General features: G+C 39.5%; 2 protein-coding genes across 2 annotated transcripts in view; both read right to left on the reverse strand.

Moving 5' to 3' along the window:
- Nucleotides 1-918: 918 nt before the first annotated feature.
- Nucleotides 919-14,271, reverse strand: LOC121509791 (natterin-3-like). The gene is made up of 4 exons (XM_041787453.1): nucleotides 14,179-14,271; nucleotides 5,928-6,021; nucleotides 1,633-2,099; nucleotides 919-1,596 (listed from the first exon to the last, which is right to left on the reverse strand). The coding sequence occupies exons 1-4, from the start codon at nucleotides 14,269-14,271 to the stop codon at nucleotides 985-987; spliced, it is 1,266 nt and encodes a 421-aa protein (XP_041643387.1). The 3' UTR covers nucleotides 919-984.
- A 2,312-nt stretch (nucleotides 14,272-16,583) lies between these two features.
- LOC121509387 (GRAM domain-containing protein 2B-like) overlaps nucleotides 16,584-22,506 on the reverse strand; it is a 31,785-nt gene continuing 25,862 nt past the window's right edge. Inside the window, exon 14 of the mRNA XM_041786704.1 lies at nucleotides 16,584-18,930. Within this exon, the coding sequence (XP_041642638.1) occupies nucleotides 18,889-18,930 (42 nt within the window). The 3' untranslated portion in view covers nucleotides 16,584-18,888. The remainder of the gene's footprint in view (nucleotides 18,931-22,506) is intronic.

Genomic DNA, 22,506 nt, shown 5'->3' on the forward strand with positions numbered 1-22,506 from the left:
GCAGAGGCATCATACGTAAGCCAGCAGTTTACACCTAATCAAAGCTCTATAAAACGTCAACATTTGCAATTCTGTGCACTCATTTGTGGATTTGTGCATGCATTTGCAAATCTATCTATGCATTTGCAGATTTGTGTACGGATTTGCAAATACTTATGAAACAATAATAGCTCCATATTTGACAGCCCAACACCCCTGTTAAATTTTTGGTGTTTATTTTGACTTATTGACCTGTTTTTATCTCTTAGTACTTTAAGATGTTTAAACCATATTTTCCTCCTCTCCTGGTCTAATCAGCCAGGGTAACTAAAACACTTGTGTGGGTGTCCAGAGGCTCTACAAAGAGGAAAGGTGTGCTCCGTTTCCCACACCACATAATAAGCATAGCATGGATGTGGCATAGTCAGTGTTCAGCCTTAACTGTCGTGTTTTTTTATTGTGTGAAGCTAAAATCGTTACTGAAATTGAAACCCAATCAAACAGCAGTAATAAGCACACATACAAGGATTTCTTTTTGAGATGCTTTATTTCTATTCTACTGAACAAATCAAAGTGATTAAAGATTGAAAAGATTGGTTTACATGAAATAAAACCATGAAGCACTAAATCAGCTCATCTGCCTTACTGATTTTTAAATCGGGGAATCTCAACAATCATTGAGAGCAAGAAACATGAATAAATGTTATCTCAATTTTCAAAGACATGATGTCCAACAGCACAGAGGATTTTCAGTCCTCACAGGGACGTGTAGAGTGATTTATCACAGATTTAGATTTATGTAAATATTCATCAGTAAAACTGACTTGGATTGAACTTCATGAAGTTTATTTCTGATACAATGATAAGCAAAAAGAAAAAAAGAAAATGATCAGATGCTAGAATATATTTTGGAATAAAAATATCCATCACCATTTAATCAAAAATCACATGCAGTTTAAGCATTCTGCTTCATCTACGACCTTTAAAGGCTTCTCCCATTGACCATTAGGGGCAAGGATCAGCGTTCGGCAGAGGTTCACAGCGATCCACAACAGAGTGGATCCCTCCAACATTGGTACCAGTGAAGGTCCCGCTGATGGATCTTGATCTGGTCGTTCCATCTTTGTACGTGCGGGTGAGGGTCGCTGTGAAGGGGATCTCTGCCTTATACTTGCGTCCCACCATGCTGACGCTGCAGGAGTGGTTTGGGGGAACATTTTGCTTGATAGAGACAGAGTAAGTGGTCGACTTCATCACAGTGGATCCCCTGGACAGGGTTGAGGTTGCCTCAGTACTGAGTGTGACACCAGCAGACCCGACAGAGGGGATTTCAGCTGTGATAGTGCGAGTGGCCCCAACTGTAAGGGAAGTGCTGGAATCCCATCTTTTCTCCTCCTGAAATGTACGTGAGAGTTGAGCTGTCTTTTCAACCGAGCGGCACTCATTATTGATGATGGATGACTGGCGTAACACCTCTGGAGGATGCTCTGTGATTTTAGCATTTGAAGTGTCATATTTAACATTGTGCATGCGCTCTGTGCCAAAATTTTTGTTTATGGTTAGATACTCGTAGACTTTGTACCAATACTCCTTACTCTGCCAGGGGAGGAAGAAGGTCTTAAGGAAATAGAAGACCTTATGGAGGAAGAAGACCTTATGTCCGACATGCACCTTCCCAAGACCGTACTTGTTTTTTCCAACATAAATACTCCTTCCAGCGCAGGTCTTGACTGAATTTGCTGGCACCCCACCCCAAGAACCACCCTTCCATTCCAGTCTCTCAAAGTTGTCTTTGTTCACCAGGATTTCAAACGGGTGGCCTTTATGCTCTTTCTCTGCATAGGGATAGTGGCAATAAGACCCAAACCTAGGGTTGAAAAAACCTGTCTGGCACCCATATTTGCAGACATAATCGTAGCGTTTGGTGTAACTGATGTAGACCTGAACAGCACCAGAGGGGACAGATCCATGATAGGTCTGCCATTCCAGAGCGGATCCATGATCAGGGGTGGAAGAATATCTACGGATTCTGTTACTCATGTGAGCTGGAGGGGCCGGCAGAGATCTCTTCACTTTGATTTTAGGGATTATGTTCCCTAGAGCAGGGTTCAGGTGGAAATCTGCATAGGAGGGAATAAAAAAGGCACTGGTTAAAATCCTTTAAAAGCCCAAGTAATACCAAGAACATAAAATAGCAATGGGGTAAGGTATGAACTGTTGTGTCAATTAGCCCTTGGAAGAATGATAAAAAAACTCATCATGTCAGCGCTTTAAGTGGAAAAAATAAGTGCCGGTACTCTCTTCTCACACAATCCCAGAACTACTTTGGGCAGTATGGAGCAAAAATCATGTCTTAGTAGTAATTCAGCTGAATGGCAATACATGATTTATATTTGAATATTTCTAATCTACAAAGAAATAACAAAAACTGTCACCTCTAAGTCAAATCCACATTGATCAAATGTCCTGGTGTTACTAACAGGAAGCTAATCATTGTCACCATAGAAATGGAATATTACGTAAGAATAAACAACCACAGCGCTTAACAAATTTATTAGACCACCACCCAAAGTAAGGTTTATGCCACAGCTGCCCTAAATTAACAGCATTGGTAAAAATTGGTAAAAGCAAAATCATTTTTTATGTTTCTGCAATGGTTAATACACCAACATGTTGAAGCTCTTTAACCCAAATTATATTTTTAATGCTAAAATAAAATTATTATTGTTATCCATAAATCTTCAAATTTACTGATTTACAAAAAAACTGAAAAAATAGTAAAGCACATCAATATTTCTTGATTAATATGTCAAATTATAGTTATTTACTTGCATTCCTGAACAGAAGAATGAGTTTTAGTGGTTGAAAGTTATGCTTGATTCATTTCTGACTTCTCAGAGAAGCCCAGTGAGCCGGCTCAAATTTGGGTGAATTCAGTTTGAAATTCCTCATTCCTGTTCAAAATGGTAAAACGTGGAGAGCTCGCTGAAAATGAAAGAGTCCGCATTAAAGCACTTCATGATGCTGGATGGTCTCTGAGACAAATATGACAGGTGGTCTAATAAATTTGTTAAGCACTGTATTAAAAATAAAGCTCCTTAAATAAAATAAGAAAAAATGAAATATTATTTCCCCACTAGACTCAGCATTTGAAATAGATAATTTTGTGGTCAGTAATCCAATTACTGTTAATGATTCATAGTCCCAGTATTCCTGACTTTCTCTTCATGATTCCCTACACCATCCACTGTCCTGTCCTCTCCAAATAAATGCAACAAGCCTTAAAATAAATCTTTAAAAAAACATGGAATAACAACTTAAAAAATTAAACAAAATTATATACTGTACATAAAAAGTAAAAAGGCTTTTTAATGAAATATAAACATCAAATGCAATGAAATTAATAGTTGTTCTTTGTCACCAAATGTAGAGATTAATCAGCCCCTCCTCTCACTGACACCCTGAGTCTCTGCTCCGTCTGTGATCTGACTTTGCCACTGTATTATCAGGCTTTTTGCCTTTGCAGGTGAGTCAGCTGTTCTCTGAGCAAAACTACAGCCCTGATCCTTTGAACAACAGTCTGTTCGGTCATTTTGAATACCGTTATTGAATATGGTTAGTGTTGATGTCTGGCTCAGTGGCAGTATGAACAGGTGTCGGTGGGGCATCAAGCTCCTTGGCGGAGGAGGTGCTGTGCTCACACTCGCGTACTGCGCCACTGTCCAGGAGAGGTGAATGATTTTATCTCTAGTTTCCCTCCAACAGTGGCAGGTGAGTTCACCTGGATTCTTGTACAGATAAAAACATCACAGTACACAGTGGGAAGTGCGCCGTGCACCACAGAATACATCTATTTAAATGCCATCATGAATCATCTATTAAAGCTGTCATCTGTGGAGAGGCCAAAAAATTGTAAAGGAGGGCGTACTGGCAACTGATGAGAAAGTGGAAGAAGTCCCGGTACGCCAAGGGGCAAAATTTAGAAGTGCCGGTACTGTATATAGCATATAGTTATAGAAATCAACTATCCAACCAAATAACTATACAAATAAAAAACAACCCAACCTACCAGAATATTTTTTTCTCAGCCAGTGGAGCCCAGTCAACTTCACAGAGTGATATCACTCCATCTGACTCTTCAGCAGTTGTCTCAAACTTCCTGTTTCTCTAAGACTTGCAAAAAGCTGATTTTTGCAAGCTGATAACAAAAAGGCCCTAAAATCACAACTAACCATGACAAGATGATAAAACTTACACATTTTGAAGGTGGATAGTAGTGCTAAATGTCATACAGGTTCAGCAAATACTGCAATTTTAGAGTAAAAAATGTTGGAACCATTTTTGACGTACTTGTTTAGATATGTGAAATGTTGTCTATATTAAGATAATGGACAACTATACTAAGGGTATTTTTCCCTCATGACATTCAACAGCATTTCTGTCATCAAAACAAAAACTGCCTGAGAGAATGAAATGAACGTTAATCTTTCAGATGTTTGATAGGCTGAAGCAATTAAAAGAATCATTTCCACTACTTCATGTGCTCGGTTGAGCCTCATTCAGTTTAAAGTTCTCCACAGGATCCACTATTCCAAAGCCAAGCTAGCAGAAATAAATCCAAGTCTGAACAGTAACTGTGATCAATGTAACCATGCTCCAGCCAATCATATCCACGTTTGTTTTTATGTATATTTTTGTTTATATATGTTCTTTTATTAGTATTACTTTGTTAATTTTTGTTCAGTGTGCTTTCATTGCAGACCCAGTGACTGCTGGGGGTGGGATGGGGGGGCCCCCTTTTCTTTACAGTAACTTTGTGTCATCACATGCATTATTACTGATGTAATTATACATGTAAAAACCCAATAATATTGTCTAACCAAAACAAAAAATGAAAAATATATGTGATTTTAGCCAGTTTAACAACAGCATAACAGTTCTGTTAAATTAAACTTACATGTATTCGTTTTTTTGTTGTTGTTTTTTTTCTTTTTTTGGGCCTCATCAGTTATTCAGTGTGATTATCATAGGTGTCCTGTTGGAACTCTTAGATAAACCTGGTGGTACCTCCATTACTTAAGCAGTATTCTAAAGTAGGGATGCACCGATCCCGAACCTGGTATCGGTTATCGGCCCGATCCAGCCCCTCAAAGCTGGATCGGGTATCAGTGGGAAAGGGCTGATCCGTGGTGCTGATCTAGGCAACCAGCTCTTGGCCTTTTTTTTTTTTTTTTTTCTCGTAGGATGTCACACGCATGCCCCTGTCAAGGAGAGAGCAATGATAGCATGGCACGCTAACAGCAGAGGCTCCGCGGCGTGGAGGCATTTCACTCTCTTTACACCGACAACAACGGTGTCATGCAATATATGCAAAGCGAATGTTTAGAGAGGGGGTGGTCACTCTGCAAGATTCAACACAACTAACTTAATTAAGCATCTAAAGAAGTACCACACCAAAGAATATGAGGACTACGGACAAACGAAAAAGACTGACGAAACGAAGCAGTTAACTTTGTCGGCTACTCTGCAAAGACGAGAGGAGCTTTCCGCTGACAGTATGAAAGCGTCAAAAATAACAGAGAAAGTGCTGGAATGTATAGTTTTAGACAGACAGCCCCTGCAAGTGGTTGAAAATGAGGGCTTTCATCGCCTTCTTGAACACTTAGAACCACGGTACTCTCTGCCATCCCGTAAATATATTTCTGAGAACGCTCTGTCTGAACTCTACAAAAAAGTGTTAGCAGCAAGGAACTTGAGGAGGGTTTCTAGAACAAAGAAGGCTTGGTGAATTAAGGCCAAACTGATGTTCTTCACTCCCTGTCTGACATCTGCTCATCTGTACGTCGCTGGGATCACAGAACAAACAAGTATATCACTCCTGTATTAATAACTAGTTGACTGGAGGATTGGAGGAGGTAAGTCAGATTAGTTGATGAGTTTCTTTTTACCTTCTTCAGTGGTTGAGTTCTGCTCCTCAGTGTCCTGATCAACAGCTGAACACAGAGCCAGCAGGGCGACCAGCAAAAACACAGAGAGCTTCATCTACAACAGAGAGCAGACAGAGACAATGAAATCAGGAGAGTATCACCACTTTGTCGCATTCCACCCATTTTTCCATTGTTTTTGCCATTTTTGTATTTTAGATGATTTTTATTTGGTTGTGTTTAACTCAGACTGGGAAAAAAGAAAATATACTGACCAAACACTTTTGTCTCTACAGTTGTATTAAATCATATAGAACACATGATTTTATACAAATTAGTCAGTTCAGAAATCAGTCACTGCTCAGTTAAAGCAGAGTTGTCATTCTATATGAAGTTAAATTTCCTGTTGCATAAATCTTTATTTTATCAATAAATTACTTTGATCATTCAGGGGTGTTTTTCTGAGAGAATTAACAGCAGCTCTCACTGTGACACAGTTGTCTTTAAAATGGTATTTTAGACATGTCTATGTTTGATATCAGATTAAACAGGCTTACCTTTGCAGTCCAGTCCAGTTTGATTCTCCTCGGTTCTCCTCCAGCTTTAAATACTTTCAGCTTTATCTCTGCCAGTCATTAAACCAACAGCTTTGACTGAAACTGACATTGTGTACATTTCTCATAATTTTCTTTTTTTTTAGATGAATGTAATCAGTCGTTTCTTTGTTTAGCACCAGTGCATAACCAAAGTTATCTCAAGACTCTATCATTGCTCAGTGCAAACACTCCTCCCTGTCATGACAGTATTTCCTTGTTCAGCCGTTTATCATCTGACTTCTTAACCTGCTGTAAAAAGCTGGAAACACATCCACGTCCACTTATGAGCTACATGTTATGAAAAAACATTGGATTCTTTTTAATATCAAATAAAAATATATTTAATGTTCCCCAGTAACAACACAGTATTTCATAAAATATATCCAAATAGGCTCATAAGTGGGGATAAAGGGGGGAGCTTTCTGGGCCCAGCCAAACTGGGGGCCCATGGAAGTCAGGAAAATCCTAGTCCACTGTAAAATGGATCAGTATTAACAATTTTTTATTTCTAACCTGAATAACAACCAGTCTTATCAAAGAAACACTTTTTGTCCATTACTGCAACATGTTTTTGCCAACTGTAGCTGCTTTTTGCCCATTTCTTGCCACTTTTTGTCACTTTTGTTGCCACCTTTTGTCCCTTTTCCCCCATTTCTACACCATCTTTTTTTGACAAACCTCATCTTCTAATTCTCAGATATTACAGACTCCTCTAATCCTGTCCTAAACATTGACATCAGGGGAGTAATTCACAAACTGTCAGCGGTCCCCTGGTCATACTGATCCTTTGTGAAACAATACTTAAAAATGATTCATCTCATGTAAAATGAACTAAAGAAGACTGTCTGAGCTGGAAACTCCAGGGCTGAAAATCAGTCCTACTCCTGTCCTGGATTTATGTCTAATGACTCTGAAATATATGAGTGTTTCACTTTTTGGATTAAAGTACAGAATTATGAACCTTTTCACAATTTTCTCCATTCACCTGTATGCAATGTAGAAATAAATGTTGTATTTGACCACTGTCATGTGCTCCTCTTTACGTAATTTGTTTATTATTCGCCCTCACGGATGTCCGTGAAGGTGTCATTTCTACAGAACTCTGTTTTATTTGTCCAGTGCTGATAAGATGATTTAGAATATAAGATGAGTTTCTGTTGGCTGTCAGTGGAGCCGTGAACAAAGCTCTCAGTTTCAGGTTTTTAAAGGGTTGATTGCTCCCCCTCCCATCTCTCCTGCAGACTTGCTTTTATATTAGCAACATCAGACTGTGCCTGGGCGCACCTATGCGTGTGCTCAGTTTGATTCAGGTAGTGTTATGTACATAGCCGGTTTGCAAACCCACCAAGGAGGAGAAAGAACAAGCTACCATGGCAGCCACTCAGGTCATGACCTGAGCAAAGATTGTTCATGTTTAAACCAGCAAAAGAGTTCATTCTGCTACCATGGATAGTATCAAATCATTCTTAAGCAGTGTTGGGGGTAATGCGTTACAAAGTAATCTGTTAAAGTACTCAGATTACTTTTTTTTGTTGTAATGAGTAACGTAACAAATTAGTTTTACAATTCACATAATCCGTTATCAGTTACATTTTCATAAAAGTAATCCGTTACTGAAAGAAAGTCTCCAATTTCCTTTCTCTTCTGTGACTTCAAAAAGAGAGAAAGACAAAAAGGAAGCTCCTCGAAGCGTCTGCACTGTTTGCCCTCCTTTCTTTCTGTAGTCACGTTGGCATGTAGCGCCATACCGGCAGAAGGTACCAAGCAGCAACCTCTGGTCCTGAACAATGAAGCCAATGCAGAAGTGCAAAAAATTGCTATACAGCAGGTGTCCACTTGAGGCTGGCTGCAGGAACACCAGAAGTCCTGTGTGGACACATGTTAAAAAGCAGTTATTTACACCGGTTTACAGCCTGGTTAAAAAAACAAACGTGTCTCGTTAGCTAATGTCTTCATGTGCTCTCACTGTACGGGGGGTGAATTTTTATGTACCTCAATTGTTTAGAGTGTATATTTAGGAAAAACCTCACTGCGCACTGATTGTTGCAACGCATTTGATTGGCAGATAGCTTGACAGGCAGAAGCTATGTTTCTGTCAACCAGAATGCTAGCTTGCTAGCTGACAGGAAGTCGAGCTTAGTGGGCGGGCCGTTAGGTTGAGCCAAAGTTTGATTGAGACCAAGATTTCAATATGGATGCCTCCGTGGATTGGCCTCAAAACCAGTTCGAGTCTGCCTATTGTAAGCAGACAGCTGTCGTCACACAGGCTTTGTCCAATTCTTTCTATAGTCAGAAACCCACCTCAGGCACTCGGACTGAGGTTTAATGGGCGGATCTAAGTTCTAGGTTCTATGAAGAGTTATGACAGTCAGTTAAGTAGTGAAGCATTAAATTATACTTAAGCCTCCCTTGAAATAACTCCCACCAACACTGATTTTTGCCTTTTTTGTTACAGTATTATGTTTGGTTCTCCTTTAGTTTTAGTGTTTGGTCTGTTCAAAGTAACAAAACACTCCTTCTACATACACCACAGTATACCTTTTGTTTAAATGGAACATAAATTCTCAGGCCTTTTCAACAGGGAATAAACAAAACAAAATTATCAAAGTAAATTGGCAATCTTGCTCCAAATAAAAATAAAATTCAACCAAAAAAATTTTCCCCATTCCTTTGTTTTTGACTCAGTCTATAGTTTTGAGTTACCAAACCATCACACTGATGACTGTCCATCCTGATGTCCGATGATGATGGTAGATAAAGCGGAAGAAATGAGATGAGAAGAGATGCTGATGACTGGGGACTGTGATGCAGATGTGGAGCAATGGGATGAATGAAGATGAAGACCAGGGCAGTAGAACGGCAGGGACTCCAACCTCAACTGTTCTGAATATTTCCTCACCGAAAAAAAAAAAACAAACAAAAAAAACGCCTGCACAAGGCGAGCAGAAAGTCACTTGAATTGTCCATTTTTAGCTATAAATCCCTCTTTTTGCAAAGTTAACAATCATACTTAATTCACAAAATTCAGTACACTTCACAACACAAGGAATACACACAAGGAATTATAAACTTGTTTTAACATGTCTGTTTTTAACGGTTGAATTCAATTTTAATACATTTACAACCACTTGTATCATGTTAATATCATTTAACATCATGAATTATCGCTCACTGGCTTAAGCAGGGTGAAAACTTAAGGATAATCAGGCCGTTTTTGTCCCAATTTTCTTCCTTCCCAACTAAGGACGGCAAACACCCGATTATCCTATGTCTTATAAGATTATCCTATAAAATTATCCTCTGGTCTGAGGTGTGTTAAGAGTGAATTTGTCCCGATAATTGGCTCCGAAAATAGTCGGGGCCGACCAAAAATCTTCGTGTGTGTGGGGAAAGCCAACTACTCCCGAGTCATGACTCTGTGAATTGTGACGTGGAACAGAATGTAGCCAATCAAGAAGCGAGCTGACTGAGGAACAAGGAAGCAGGCGTAAATAAAAACAAGCATGGCTGACCTGCTGAAGCATCATAAAGTTCTTTTTTTTAGTTCAGGATTTTTCTGTGAAAAATAGTCCCAAGAACACCATCATTCCCTCTTCTTGTATGTCCTCCTCCATGTTGCGTGTTGTGTTTTCCAGTTGTTGCTATGTTTCTTCTTCTTCGTTTTTGTTAGATCACGTGTGATCACGCGAGATTTCTGGCTTGGAGGACGAGATTCTAGATCAGTGGTGGGACAGAGTCATGATGTGTGTGGTGAGCTGTGTTCAGATTATCGGAGCACATCACACACGATCAAAACTGTTCAATGCCTGATTTTTTATCTTCATGTGTGGGATCTCTAACAGATAAAAAATCTCTTAAGATTAAGAAAAATCCTTATGTGTGTACCCCGCTTTGCACTCTTGGGCTGCTTTAAACTAGGAATGGGACCGATCTGATCTAATATCGGTATCGGGTCCGATATGGACGTAATTAATAGATCGGATATCTGACTGACGACGCCGATCCAAGAGACCGATCCAAATCTATCCTACAGTTTGTTGTAGACCATGAACGCACCGCAGTCTAACACGAGACAGTCTGTGTGTAACTGAGCTAGTATTAGTTAGGGATGTTCTTAGCGGTATAATTACCTAGTAGATTAAACGTAAATCTATATTTAGAATAGTCAAAACTAGTCTAAAGATGAGAGAACACAAAAAAGAGTGGGTGTGACGTTAGCCTGATAATAGTCTCTACAGCGTGGCTAACATTGAAAGCTAGCGCTGTCCACCTTCGTTCCTCTTTGCAGATTAATATCACGCTTTGATATTTGGCCTCTTTTCACTTCGGGTGAGTAGTCATACGTGAGTTTAACCATCAACAGCCCAGAAACTCTACTTTCCACTTTATTTCCATTTACTACTTTGGAAATCTGTGGTACTGCGGTCTTCCTACTATATGCTACCAGGTTAGCCACCGCAGACCTTCTCATTGTTGACACCCTGTGAAGGGTCAGAGAGGAAGGCTGCGGCCATTAACTGAAGCCACAGCAGTCTCCCGCGGCAGGAGGTTCATTATAGCGCATTATAGACAGGGATTTATAACTTACACTCAGTTGTTGTTTTTGCATAATGTTGATAATTATTTTTTAGTAGTAGTTCAAATATATATATATATATGTAAACACGTGAGGCATAGTGTTTCACTACTTCTAATGTCTTTCTTACCTTGCAGGGGCTGCCTAAGCTTTCTTCTGACTGAAATAAACAGTTGATCACTTTTTTTTAGAATCTTAATGTCTCTCTAGAGTAGTCTTTTTTTTTTGTCAAAGAATCCAGCACATGCATGCGTTGCTCTCTCATCAAGCTCCTAGGGAAACGTGAAAATGCACACTCATCCTCTTTACTAAGTTAGGCCAGCAGGGGACGCTGCTACAAAAGTAGCCTATTTGAAATGTCATCAAGTTCTGATAAAACTGGCACTTTAGCAGTATCTACGCTAATCTCTTTCGCCATAATTGCACCGGCCCCTTGCTGCTGCTTGTCTACGTCACGACTCCGATGCGCCAGAAAGTACTGTCCCTCGTCGCTGATTGGTCCTGTCACTTTCTAACCGGGCCCAAACGGTTCAGATGGGAGCTTTGCAAGATGGATTTGCCGGTGAAAAACAAGGAAACAGGCGTATCTATCTGCTTGCAAGGTTAAGAACTATCCTCACTAGTTGGATTTTTGGATAAAAGGGACAAGAACATCATCATGGTGAAACGTGAGTTTAAAAGCTGTTGACTTCCATTCAATCAGCTGTGCTATCATTTCAATTATGCTCTGTTATTACACAAAGTGTTTGTGTGATTCTATATGCCTCTGTTCAGTTTGTTGGAAGATTTTGAGCAAATTAAAGAGCTGTAAAAGTTTTCACATCTGTATGTGCAGAGATACAGATGATGGGCTGTGAATTACTCTGTACATCAGTGGCGGGTGGTGCATTTTTCTTCAGGGGGGGCTACAACAAAATCCCAGTTTGATATGTCTGTAAGTTATTTCAAAAGATGTTACTACACTGAGAGCTAAGTCATATTAATTTGCCTTTTTGCATTTGCATTTGTTTGGTTGGTGAACAAATATTAAAATAAGATGGCTATAATAAGGGTCAGCAGCAGCCACAAGTAGCTAACTCTTATAGTCAACTGAAATTTCTAGATTATCACACAATATCAACTCAATACATGAAAATATTATGTCAGAGTACTAATTGAATGTTTATTTTAAATAGAAACATTTACAAAAGACGTACTTTAAGGTGCCAGTAGTCACTGCTTCAATTGTGAATGGATAGTTAAAAAATATATATGCCAGATCAGAATGCAGCAAAAATGTTTAAACACACCAAACTATTATTTATTGATTGATTCACTTATTTACCTATTATTATTAGTCTAACATGCCAAGTTAATAAACCACAAACATTTACCCAAAGCATTAATGACTGAAGTCTACAACAAACAAACAAGCAAAAAAACAAAAAAGAAAAAGAAAAAAGTTATACTGACCCCTTGTGGACAACTCAGAAAAGAGCATGAGAACCAAAATAAGTAGGACAGCCATTCACACTGCAGGGTGGACAGTTTGTAGGGTGTCAGAGGGAATGGCATTTAACTATTACAACAAAAACACTTTAAAGAAGTAGTGAACATTTCAGCATTTTTTTTTCAGTTGTTCACAGAAGTATCTGACTGAACTACGATAAAACACATCAGTGATGGTGTTATTTCTAACATTTGCACCAAACTAAAAATCTGCATTTTACAGCTTTTAATTAGCTCAAACAGACATCTGCTCTTAAAAATCTTTTCTGAAAAGGTGGTGCTTATGTGACGTAGAAACCTCGTACAAACTCTGTATAAAAGGTAGAATATAACCGCCTCTAACCAACTTTACCATTCAGAGACCACTGCCATACTCTCCTGCTCCTGCACTGCCTCAGCTCTAACAGCTGTCCAGCTTTAGTTAACCAGCGCTGGGGCCAATGGCTCCAGAAGGCTCTCCCTTTTATCCCCTCTTATGGGTGACGGTGGCAGTCGCCCCCCCTCGTGGCCCAATTGTTGATTAACGCGGGCTTAAGTGCCCTCTTGGGAGCCAAAATGCATGTTAAAGTGCCCTCTTTGGAGCCAAAACATGCGATAAAGTGCCCTCCTGGTTGGCAAAACACACTAAACTGCCCCCTTGGCTGGTTAAAACATGAAGAACTGCCCACTTGGGTGGCAAAAATGTGTGTTTAAGTACCCTCCGCATTGGCAAAATACACTAAACTGCCCTCTTGGGTGAAAAAAAAAACCTTTGATTGCCCTCTTGGCTGGTTAAAACTTGATAAACTGCTCTCTTGGGTGAAGAAAACACATTAAACTCCAGAAGACCATTAGGACCAAGAAATACTATGAAACACTACTGTTGCAATGACTATTTTATGTTGGGCCCTTTTTTGATCTATATTGATCCAGAACTATATCTCACAGAACCAGTTTGGATTATCTGGTGCTAATATGGTGTTAAAGTGCACTAGAATACAGGAAATGGCATCTACTTCATTGAAAATGTTCTGGGGGAAGACCCCCAGACCCCCTGGGGATTTATTTATTTATTTCTGTGTATGAACAGTTTGTATGAACAGTTTATATTTTAAAATTAGAATGACTTAAAATATTTCCATCTTTATCTATTAAATGTATTACAGCCCAAACACCTTTTTCCATCCAATCTTTATATATATATATATATAAAAAAAGATTTTCTTGTATGCAAAATATACCAGTTGTTCCAGATGATGGCTTTATGTGGACGCAGCTTAAAGCTGTAGTCAGTAGAATGCTGTGAGCGCTCGAGCCAAGCACCCCAGAGGGGAAATGAGTGGACAGGAAGTAAAGCAAACACGTTTGTGATCCACTGATTTATTGCACATTACACATTTTAATCTCATAACAAATCAGGTTTATACAGTGCATGATAAATTTTATCTATAATCATATAAATGTGTTGATACTTAAAGCAAATGTTTAAAAAAATCTATTTAATGAACTTCAAATCTGTCTTCTTTTTGTGGAGAGTGTGATGGGGGGGGGGGCTCCCTAGCGCCCCCTAGCACCCCGTGTTCACGGCTGGTCTCAAGTCACTAATGTGTCCAACATAAGTGCAACTTGACCCCACGTCACGGACTCGAGTCCTCATCTTTGACACAGGCAGCCTGGGATCAAGTCCAGCCTGTGGCTCTTTCACATTTTTCCCCACTTTCTCATCCATGTTTCCATCCACTGTCCTAGCTCTCTAATAAACTCAACTAATCCAGGAATTTGTTCCTTCCATATAATCCAAAAGAAACTTAACTTTAACCCCTTACAGCCTGTTGTATCATATTTGATACATACTTTTATGATACCTCTATCTAATCAATATGATCAATAAATTACTAAAAATCTGAATACAATCTGATAAATGATAAAAATGCCCAGTGGATTATCAGTTACCAGAAACACCCGTATGAAATGAGATACAAAAAATATATATGTTAAATTTTACCGATTGTTTTGGATTTCAGGAGAAAGTGAAATAAACAATTCAGTTCCAAAAATGATAATTTTTCTGGCTATAATTTTTGTTTTCAGGCTTTGATGGGCTAAATCTAACAGATCACAACGGAGTAATAAACTTAAAACAAAAAGTAAGGCAATTTGTGTTTGGTACATTACTACGTTGTTGTAACAATCTTCTTGGTACTAAATCTTATACTGTTGGAATGCCTGTTTGTCACTCTTTTAAATGATGCCACATTTGTAAGGATCATGCATTTGTGGGATGAGCAGCAGAGCTGAGTATGTGGGTTGCGCCCATGAAAAACGTACCAAATCTTCTCTAAATATAATAGTAGAACAAATTATAGGATAAAACATGAAACAAATACATCAACATTTAAAGCAAAAATAAGACTTTATTTCAAAATAAAACTTTATTTTCACAACAGTGGATTTAACATTTTCAGTCATTCAGATCTCTGTAACAGTCTGTTTGAATCCTAACTAAATAGAAAAATAAATCAAGATCAACTTTAAGATTTTTCTTACACATCTGGTTCATTTATATTAAACATTTTATTCAACTTGCTGAGATGTTTGTGAAAAACACAAATGTGGATGGTCTTATAATTCTCTACAGCGGTGGTTCATAAACTTTGTTGAACTGAAAAATAAAATGCTTTGGTGAATGAGAACAATTTTTAAGTTCAATACTGCAGCAGAAAAATATGATATCTAAACTGAAATAGAAGGACCATTTTTATTTATTCCAGGTCTGAAAATATCAACATTTCCTTCTCTGGTCACAGTTCACATAAGGGGTTAAACTGAGACGTACCAGACTTTTACAACTATAATGGCTGAAACTCCACACTCCAGAGAGCTGTGGTGTGGGACGTCCTTCATTGTACAACCCCAATGCCAATTCCAAAAAAGTTGGGGCGCCGTGGTAAATGTAAATAAAAACAGAAATCAATGATTGCCAAATCTCATAAACCCATATTTTTCACAATAGAACATAAACTACATGTCAGATGTAGAAACTGAGACAAATTACAATTTTATAAAAATATTAGCTCATTCTAAATTTAATGGCAGCAACACATCTCATAATAGTAGGGACAGGGCAGCAAAATGCTAAAAAAGTAAGTGGTACTAATAAAAACAGCTGGAGGAGCATTTTGCAAATAATTAGATCAATTGGCAAGAGTAACAGTGACATGACTGGGTATAAAAGAAGCATTTTAGAGTGGCAGAGTCTCTCAGAAGTAAAGATGGGCAGAGGTTCACCAATCTGAGAAAACTGAGTCTAAGAATTTTCAGAAAAATGTTCCTCAATGTAAAATAGTGAAGACTCTAATTCTCCCACCGTCTACAGTCCATAATATCATCAGAAGATACAGAGAATCTGGAGAAGTTGCCACTGCATTAAAACAGGCATGATTCTGGACTGAAATCACCGCATGGGCTCAGAAACACTTCCAGAAATCATCTGTCAACACAGTTGGCAGGACAGGATCCAGAAACACCTCCGTCTTCTCTGGACCAAAGCTCATGTAACATGGACTGAGGGAGCATCCAGCTTGTTCTCCTGGCTCAGGTCTAAAGCCTGCATCTCTGATGGTATGGGGTTGCATTAGTGCCTATGGCGTGGGCAGCTCTAACATCTGGAAAGGAACTATCAATGCTGAAAAGTAGAGAGAGCTTTTAGAGCAACATATGCTCCCATCCAGACAACGTCTCTGTCAGGGAAGGCCTTGACTATTTCAGAAACACAATGCTGCCTGCAGTCCAGAGCTAGAATCCTACATCAGACAAGAATGGGACAACATTCCTCTCCCATCAGCTGGTCTCCTCACTTCCCAGACGTTTACAGACTGTTGTTGAAAGAAGAGGGGATGCTACACAAGGGTAAACATGGTCCTGTCCCTACTTTTTTGAGATGTGTTGCTGCCATGAAATTCAGAGTGAGCTAATATTTTCCTGAAATGGTAAAATGTCTCAGTTTAACATCTGATATTTTTTTTCTGTTCTTTTGTGAATCATATCTGGGTTTATGAGATGTGACAATCATTGACTTCTGTTTTTATTTACATTTTACTCAGTGTCCCAACTTTATTGATATATTCATTTATCCAGTCTATCGTTTTAAACTTCAGACAGTGAGACTTCAGACAGAGGAGGGGGTTAAGTGGGCCTTTAGGACAGTGGTTCCCAAGGTGGGGGCCGGGACCCCCCTGGGGTTGCCAGAGACACTGAGTGCTTTCATATTAGGGATTTGGTCCCAGATCCGAGTGCACTTGAGCCCAAAGTCTGGTTCGTTTGGGTAGTGTGAATGCAAACAAACTGCACCTGGGCCCGGGCCCACTTGGGCAGGTGGTCTCAGGCACGATTCAAGTGGACTCTGGCACTGTTCGGATGAGATTTTAATGCAACCATGCTCAGATACTGGACAAAGCGTCATATCAGCTTTATGACGTCATCGTAAAAATTAAACTACTTTCAATAGTGCAACAATTTATTCACATTTTTCCTCAATAAAAAGAGGAAATCATCAGAATCCAGTCCATAAATGGTCTGTTGGAACTCACCTTACGAATGAACACAAGTTGGAGTCAGTGAGAGGAAGAGCAAAGGCAATAAAAGTCTCCGCAGCGTGTATCTGTGCAGCGTGAGCCCATTTAATCCTCTGAGCTACACATAGATGTGCAAAAACGAAGAGCGACATTGCTGGCATCTTAAAAAGTGATTCTAAACATCCATGGCTGCAGGATGGACTTTTTTGCTGGGTTTAAACAAAAACAAACTTCACTCGGGTCACGACCCTAGTGGTTGCCACGGTAACTTCTTCTTCTTTCTCCTCTTTTGCGTTGTTGTAAACCAGCTATGTGCATACCGCCACCTGCTGTTTCAGACTGAGCACATACGCAAGTGGACCCGGGCACAGTTCGATGTTGCTAGTGTGAAAGCAAGCTGGGGGATGGGGGGGGGGGGTTTATTTCAAACTGTATATTTTATCAATTTTTGATTAAAAAAAAAAACCTGAAATTAATAAAAAGTAATATGAAAACATGTTAATTTGGTGAGATTTATTCTGAAATCAAAGTAAAGTTTAAAAAAACTTAAATGTAAGTCTGCTGCATTTAACCGTGCCTCAGCCACCTTCAGGTACAGTGGGGGTCCCCAGTCTCTCACACCTTTATTTGGGGGTTTAAGGAGTTTGAGAACCCCTGCTTTAGGAGACGTGATTGGACCAGTAAACTGTCATTATAAATCAAACAACCATTGGGCCACTGCCCCTACTCTATGGGCTGGTTTTTAGCAAAACAAAACAAATACATAGCCCCAAAGAACCACCAGGAAAATTCCTGGTAAAAGTCCAGGGGGCCTCATATATAACATTGCGTAGGATCCATACTGAAAGCCCCTGTAGATGAATTCCTGCTGGAAGGAGCCGGTTGTCAGAAACCCCAGAGTGGTCAGCACCTGTATATGCACCGGGATGGTGTGGTTCTAGCAGGTGGTTCTGTCTAACACTGGGCCCAGTTCAGCACATAGATCCAAGAGCACTGCTCTAGGGAATCTAAATCGGCTTATTAGTCAGTCATCATCATGGGCCAGGAAATCTTTGTGGTCCCTAAAGTCTCTCTCCATCCTGATCCTACCATTTGCGTGATCTTTCAGCAGTGCCAGCACATCCATTGTGCAGCATTACGCACGAGTGTCATTGCATTATTTATATGCTTACTCAGCATTTAGACTGATTGTTACACACCTTGTCACAATTACTACCAATCAATCAGTGCTATCCACTGCTCTATATCATTTGAAGATGAAAGTATGATATATGAACATTGTGCATACAGTAGTAGGCCTAATGGCTCACTAAAGGAACACGTCTATAACTGCAGACTTGGATGTTTATGATAACGCAGGTCTGTAAGTCTGACATGTGATGACATTAAATGTATGACATGAAACTGGCTTCAATACACCACCTCACCATCTGCGCCGCAAGTTTCTCCCATCTCCAAAATGTTCAAACGCAAGGATGAAAGTTGAGGTACCGGTGCGCACATTCTCCCTCCAAGTTTATTTTTATAAATCACAACCTTTGTGTGGAAAGTGGCATATGCCAATTTCAAGCCCTGTTTTGTGTGTAAGCAAGCTTTATAAATGAGGCCCCAGATCTGTTTCAGATTGCTTTTTGTGTTTCTGTATCCTATGAGCCTTTGTAGGAGGTTTTCTAGTTGTCATCATTGACAGGATGTACTGTTTACTATGATAAACAACATATTTACAGTCTATTTACAGAACTTCACAGAACATTTTCAGGTTTCCAGAACATTCAGGTGGCTTCATCCAGCAGTCTCTGCAGATTTTTCTGCACCTAGAAGAAGAGAAACGTTGTGTTATGGTTCCACCATGCTGTATGACAGGATCCTCAGAAACATGTTGAGTCATTCAGCGCCATTTGCTTGCTCCATTTAGGGGGAAAGTGTATCTTTACACCGTGGGCAATGTTATTTTGCATGCATGGAGATTAACTGAACAAAGTTTTTGTTATCCTGGATGCTTTCAGTGAATCAGCATCAGGCCAGAATGGATGACAGGTGCTGCGGTAGAAGGAGTCTTCACTAATTTTATCAGCAGTAAGGAGAGGTAGGCTGGTGCACAGGTCAAACCTTGAAGCTCAACTTGACATATAGTTTAGCAGAGTCAAGGAAGACTCTCTCACAGAGTATATTCTTTATTAAATAGTGGATTCCTCCCTGCTGTACACTGGGGACAGAGATGTCACACTGGCTGCGTTTGTGCTCCAGGTGCAGGATCAGCACATTTGGTAGAGCCAGGTGACTCTGAGGTCTCTAATTTCAGTTTTCTCTGGTAGCCACAGCAGAACTTTAGCTATCAATGACGTTTTAATGTTGGGATTCTTTTACTCACGGGACTGAGGAGTGATTTTCTATTTAAGGGCAGCTGACGGAACCATCGGCGTGATGTCAGAGCAAATAATCAAAATACAGTCATGGACAAAAGTATTGGCACCCCTGGAATTTCTCCAGAAAATACACCGTTTCTCCCAGAAATTATTGCAATTACAAATGTTTTTGGTATACACAATTTTTATATTTCCCTCATTTGCATTGGAACTGTTACGTTTAAGCAGGGAAATCTGCACAGGAACAACACAAAAAAGCAGAAGAAAAAAAGCCAAAATGGACATAATTTTACACAAAACTCAAAAATGGGCTGGACAAAATTGTTGGCACCCTCAACTTGATATTTGGTTGCACACTCTTGAGAAAAAATAACTGAAACCAATCCTTTCCTATAACCATCAACAAGCTTCTTACAATACAGGTGTTCAATGGGATTTAGATCCGGACTCATGCTGGCCACTTCAGAACTCTCCAGCTTTGTCTTCGACCATTTCTTGGTGCTTTTTGAGGTATGTTTGGGGTCATTGTCCTGCTGGAACACCCATGACCTCTGACCCAGACCCAGCTTTCTGACACTAGGCCCTACGTTGCGGCCCAAAGTTTTTTGATAGTCTCCAGATTTCATGATTCCTTGCACACAGTCAAGGCACCCAGTGCCAGAGGCAACAAAACAATCCCAAAACATCCTTGAACCTCCACCATGTTTGACTGTAGGTACTGTGTTCTTTTCTTTGTAGGCCTCATTCTGTTTTCTGTAAACAGCAGAATGACGTGCTTTTCCAAAAAGCTCTATCTTAGTCTCATCTGTCCACAAAATGTTCTCCCAGAAGGATTGAGACTTACTCAGGTACATTTTTGCAAACTCCAGTCTGGCTTTTTTATGTCTCTTTGTCAGCAGTAGGGTTCTCCTCAGTCTCCTGCCATAGTGCTTCATCTCATTCAGATGACCATGTATGATCTGAGCTGACACTTTTGCACCCTGAGTCTGCAGGACAGCCTGAATCTGTGTGGAAGTTGACTGAGGATGTTTATCCACCATTCCAACTATCCTGCATTGCTTTCTTTTGTTAGTTTTTCTCTTCCATCCACGTCCAGGGAGATTAGCCACAGCTCCATGGGTTATAAACTTCTGATTATATTACGCACAGTGGACAAAGGAATTTCAAGATCTCTGGAGATGGTCTCCAGAGATGGTGGGTTTAAATGAGCATGCTTGAAATAAAATGATTTACCCACAGTTTTAAAAGGGTGCCAATAATTTTGTCCAGTCCATTTTTGAGTTTTATGAGAAATTATGTCATTTTTGGCTTTTTTTTTCCTTCCAATTTTTTGTGTTGTTCCAGTGCACATAAAGGAAATAAACATGGGTATACCAAAAACATTTGTAATTGCAACAATTTCTGGGAGAAATGGTATATTTTCTGGAAAAATTCCAGGGGTGCCAATACTTTCATCCATGACTGTATAAAAAAATGTCTATTTAGTGTGAACTGTCATGAACTGAAATGAATATTTCGTTTTGTCGGTCCTTTTGATCATACATTGAAGAAGCAAATTTTCAAGTCCTACATGTTTCCTGGCCTGAGTGATTAAATTTCTGAGCAGTGCATAAGAGTTACCAGCAAAAAATAAATACATAAATGAAGAAAGAAATTTTCCAGATGCTGCTAGACTCAAACCCAGTACCACATGATTCCCAGGTCGCATCACTGCCACTCAGCCATCCTGTGACTCATTGATAACTGTGTCGTAATGTGATTTAAACCTATCAGCATTGTTCAGTGCCATTTACCGTATCTGCTCAAGAACGGCAATATATCCCTTCACCTGTTATTGATATAAATAGAAATTTACAGACAGCTCTATCGATCGCCTGGCTCATACAGCGTCATAATGGTGATTTCTGTTTGAAAAATGGAACGCAGTGAACCCGTCTGGTAGAAATGACAATTCAACCACCACTGTGATACGAATTTGCAGAAAAAGGAGGTTATCATTTTCTTTATTTTTTCAATGAAAATATGAATAATAACAGTATAATATAGTAATATTTCTCCTTTCACGTTGACGTTATATAGAGCCGTTACTAAGTCTTAACTGCTGCCTTCTGTGTGATGCCTATGCGATGAGGAGGCAGCCTTGCCTGTGAGCCTGTGTTGAGGGAAACAGACCCAGCCCTTACAATTACGGATCTGCGTACACGTATGCAGATCATGCGCAGTACAAGTGTTGCAAAAGTCAGGTGTGTATGACAGCCAATGGAGAGGCAGATTTCAGTTATAACTGATGGTTTGTGAGGATTTTGACAAGTTGAAGCAAAAAAGAGTGAGTTTTCTGAACCAGAATGAACTAAGTACACAATTACAAATTGGTCAACATATTTGCAGATTAGTGCACGAATTTGTGGATCTTTGTATGAATTTGCAAATCTTTGCATGCATTTACAGATCTGAGCTCATATTTGCAAATCTGTGCACATATTTGCAGATATGTGCACACATTTTCAAATCTGCCTTCACATTTGCAGATTTGTCCAAAGATCTTTGTATGTATTTGCAAATACTTTTGCAACAAAAATAGCTCCATATAAAGACACACATTTTGGATTTCACTTTACACTAAGTGAATCCAAAACTAGCTCTTTTGCTGTAATTTGAGCAATCAGCATGGTCAAGACTTTAGCATTTTGATAGCACTTCTCTACTTTGCTTCATCAGCAAACAACCTTTAAGACACTGACTAAAAAAGATGGTTGTCAAATTTACATACAGATACACACAGAGGTATTTGGTTGCAATCTAATCTTTAAATGGAAACTTGTCATGGTCATATTTTTAAATCATTTAAAATATTCAGAACCACACATGTGAGCAGCCAGCTGATCCACTCCACAGTCTTGGTATGTTCTTATTTTTGTTGCGAGCTTGGCTGTCAGCTGCTGCTGTCCGTCTGTAAGACGACCTGAACAGTTAATGTTGTTCAGTCACGCTGAGTGCAGACTGATGGATGAGAGACGAGCTCCT

This window comes from Cheilinus undulatus, linkage group 5 (assembly GCF_018320785.1).
Source record: "Cheilinus undulatus linkage group 5, ASM1832078v1, whole genome shotgun sequence".
NCBI lineage: Eukaryota > Metazoa > Chordata > Actinopteri > Labriformes > Labridae > Cheilinus > Cheilinus undulatus.

What these genes read in the sequence shown, in the direction of transcription:
- LOC121509791 (XM_041787453.1), bottom strand. Translation starts at nt 14,271, where the DNA reads ATGGATGAGAAAGTGGGGAAAAATGTGAAAGAGCCACAGGCTGGACTT. An exon ending in TGAGGACTCGAGTCCGTGAC is followed by an intron (nt 6,022 to 14,178) that starts GTGGGGTCAAGT and finishes TCTCTGTTGTAG; the next exon opens with ATGAAGCTCTCTGTGTTTTT. An exon ending in AGGTGCATGTCGGACATAAG is followed by an intron (nt 1,597 to 1,632) that starts GTCTTCTTCCTC and finishes TATTTCCTTAAG; the next exon opens with ACCTTCTTCCTCCCCTGGCA.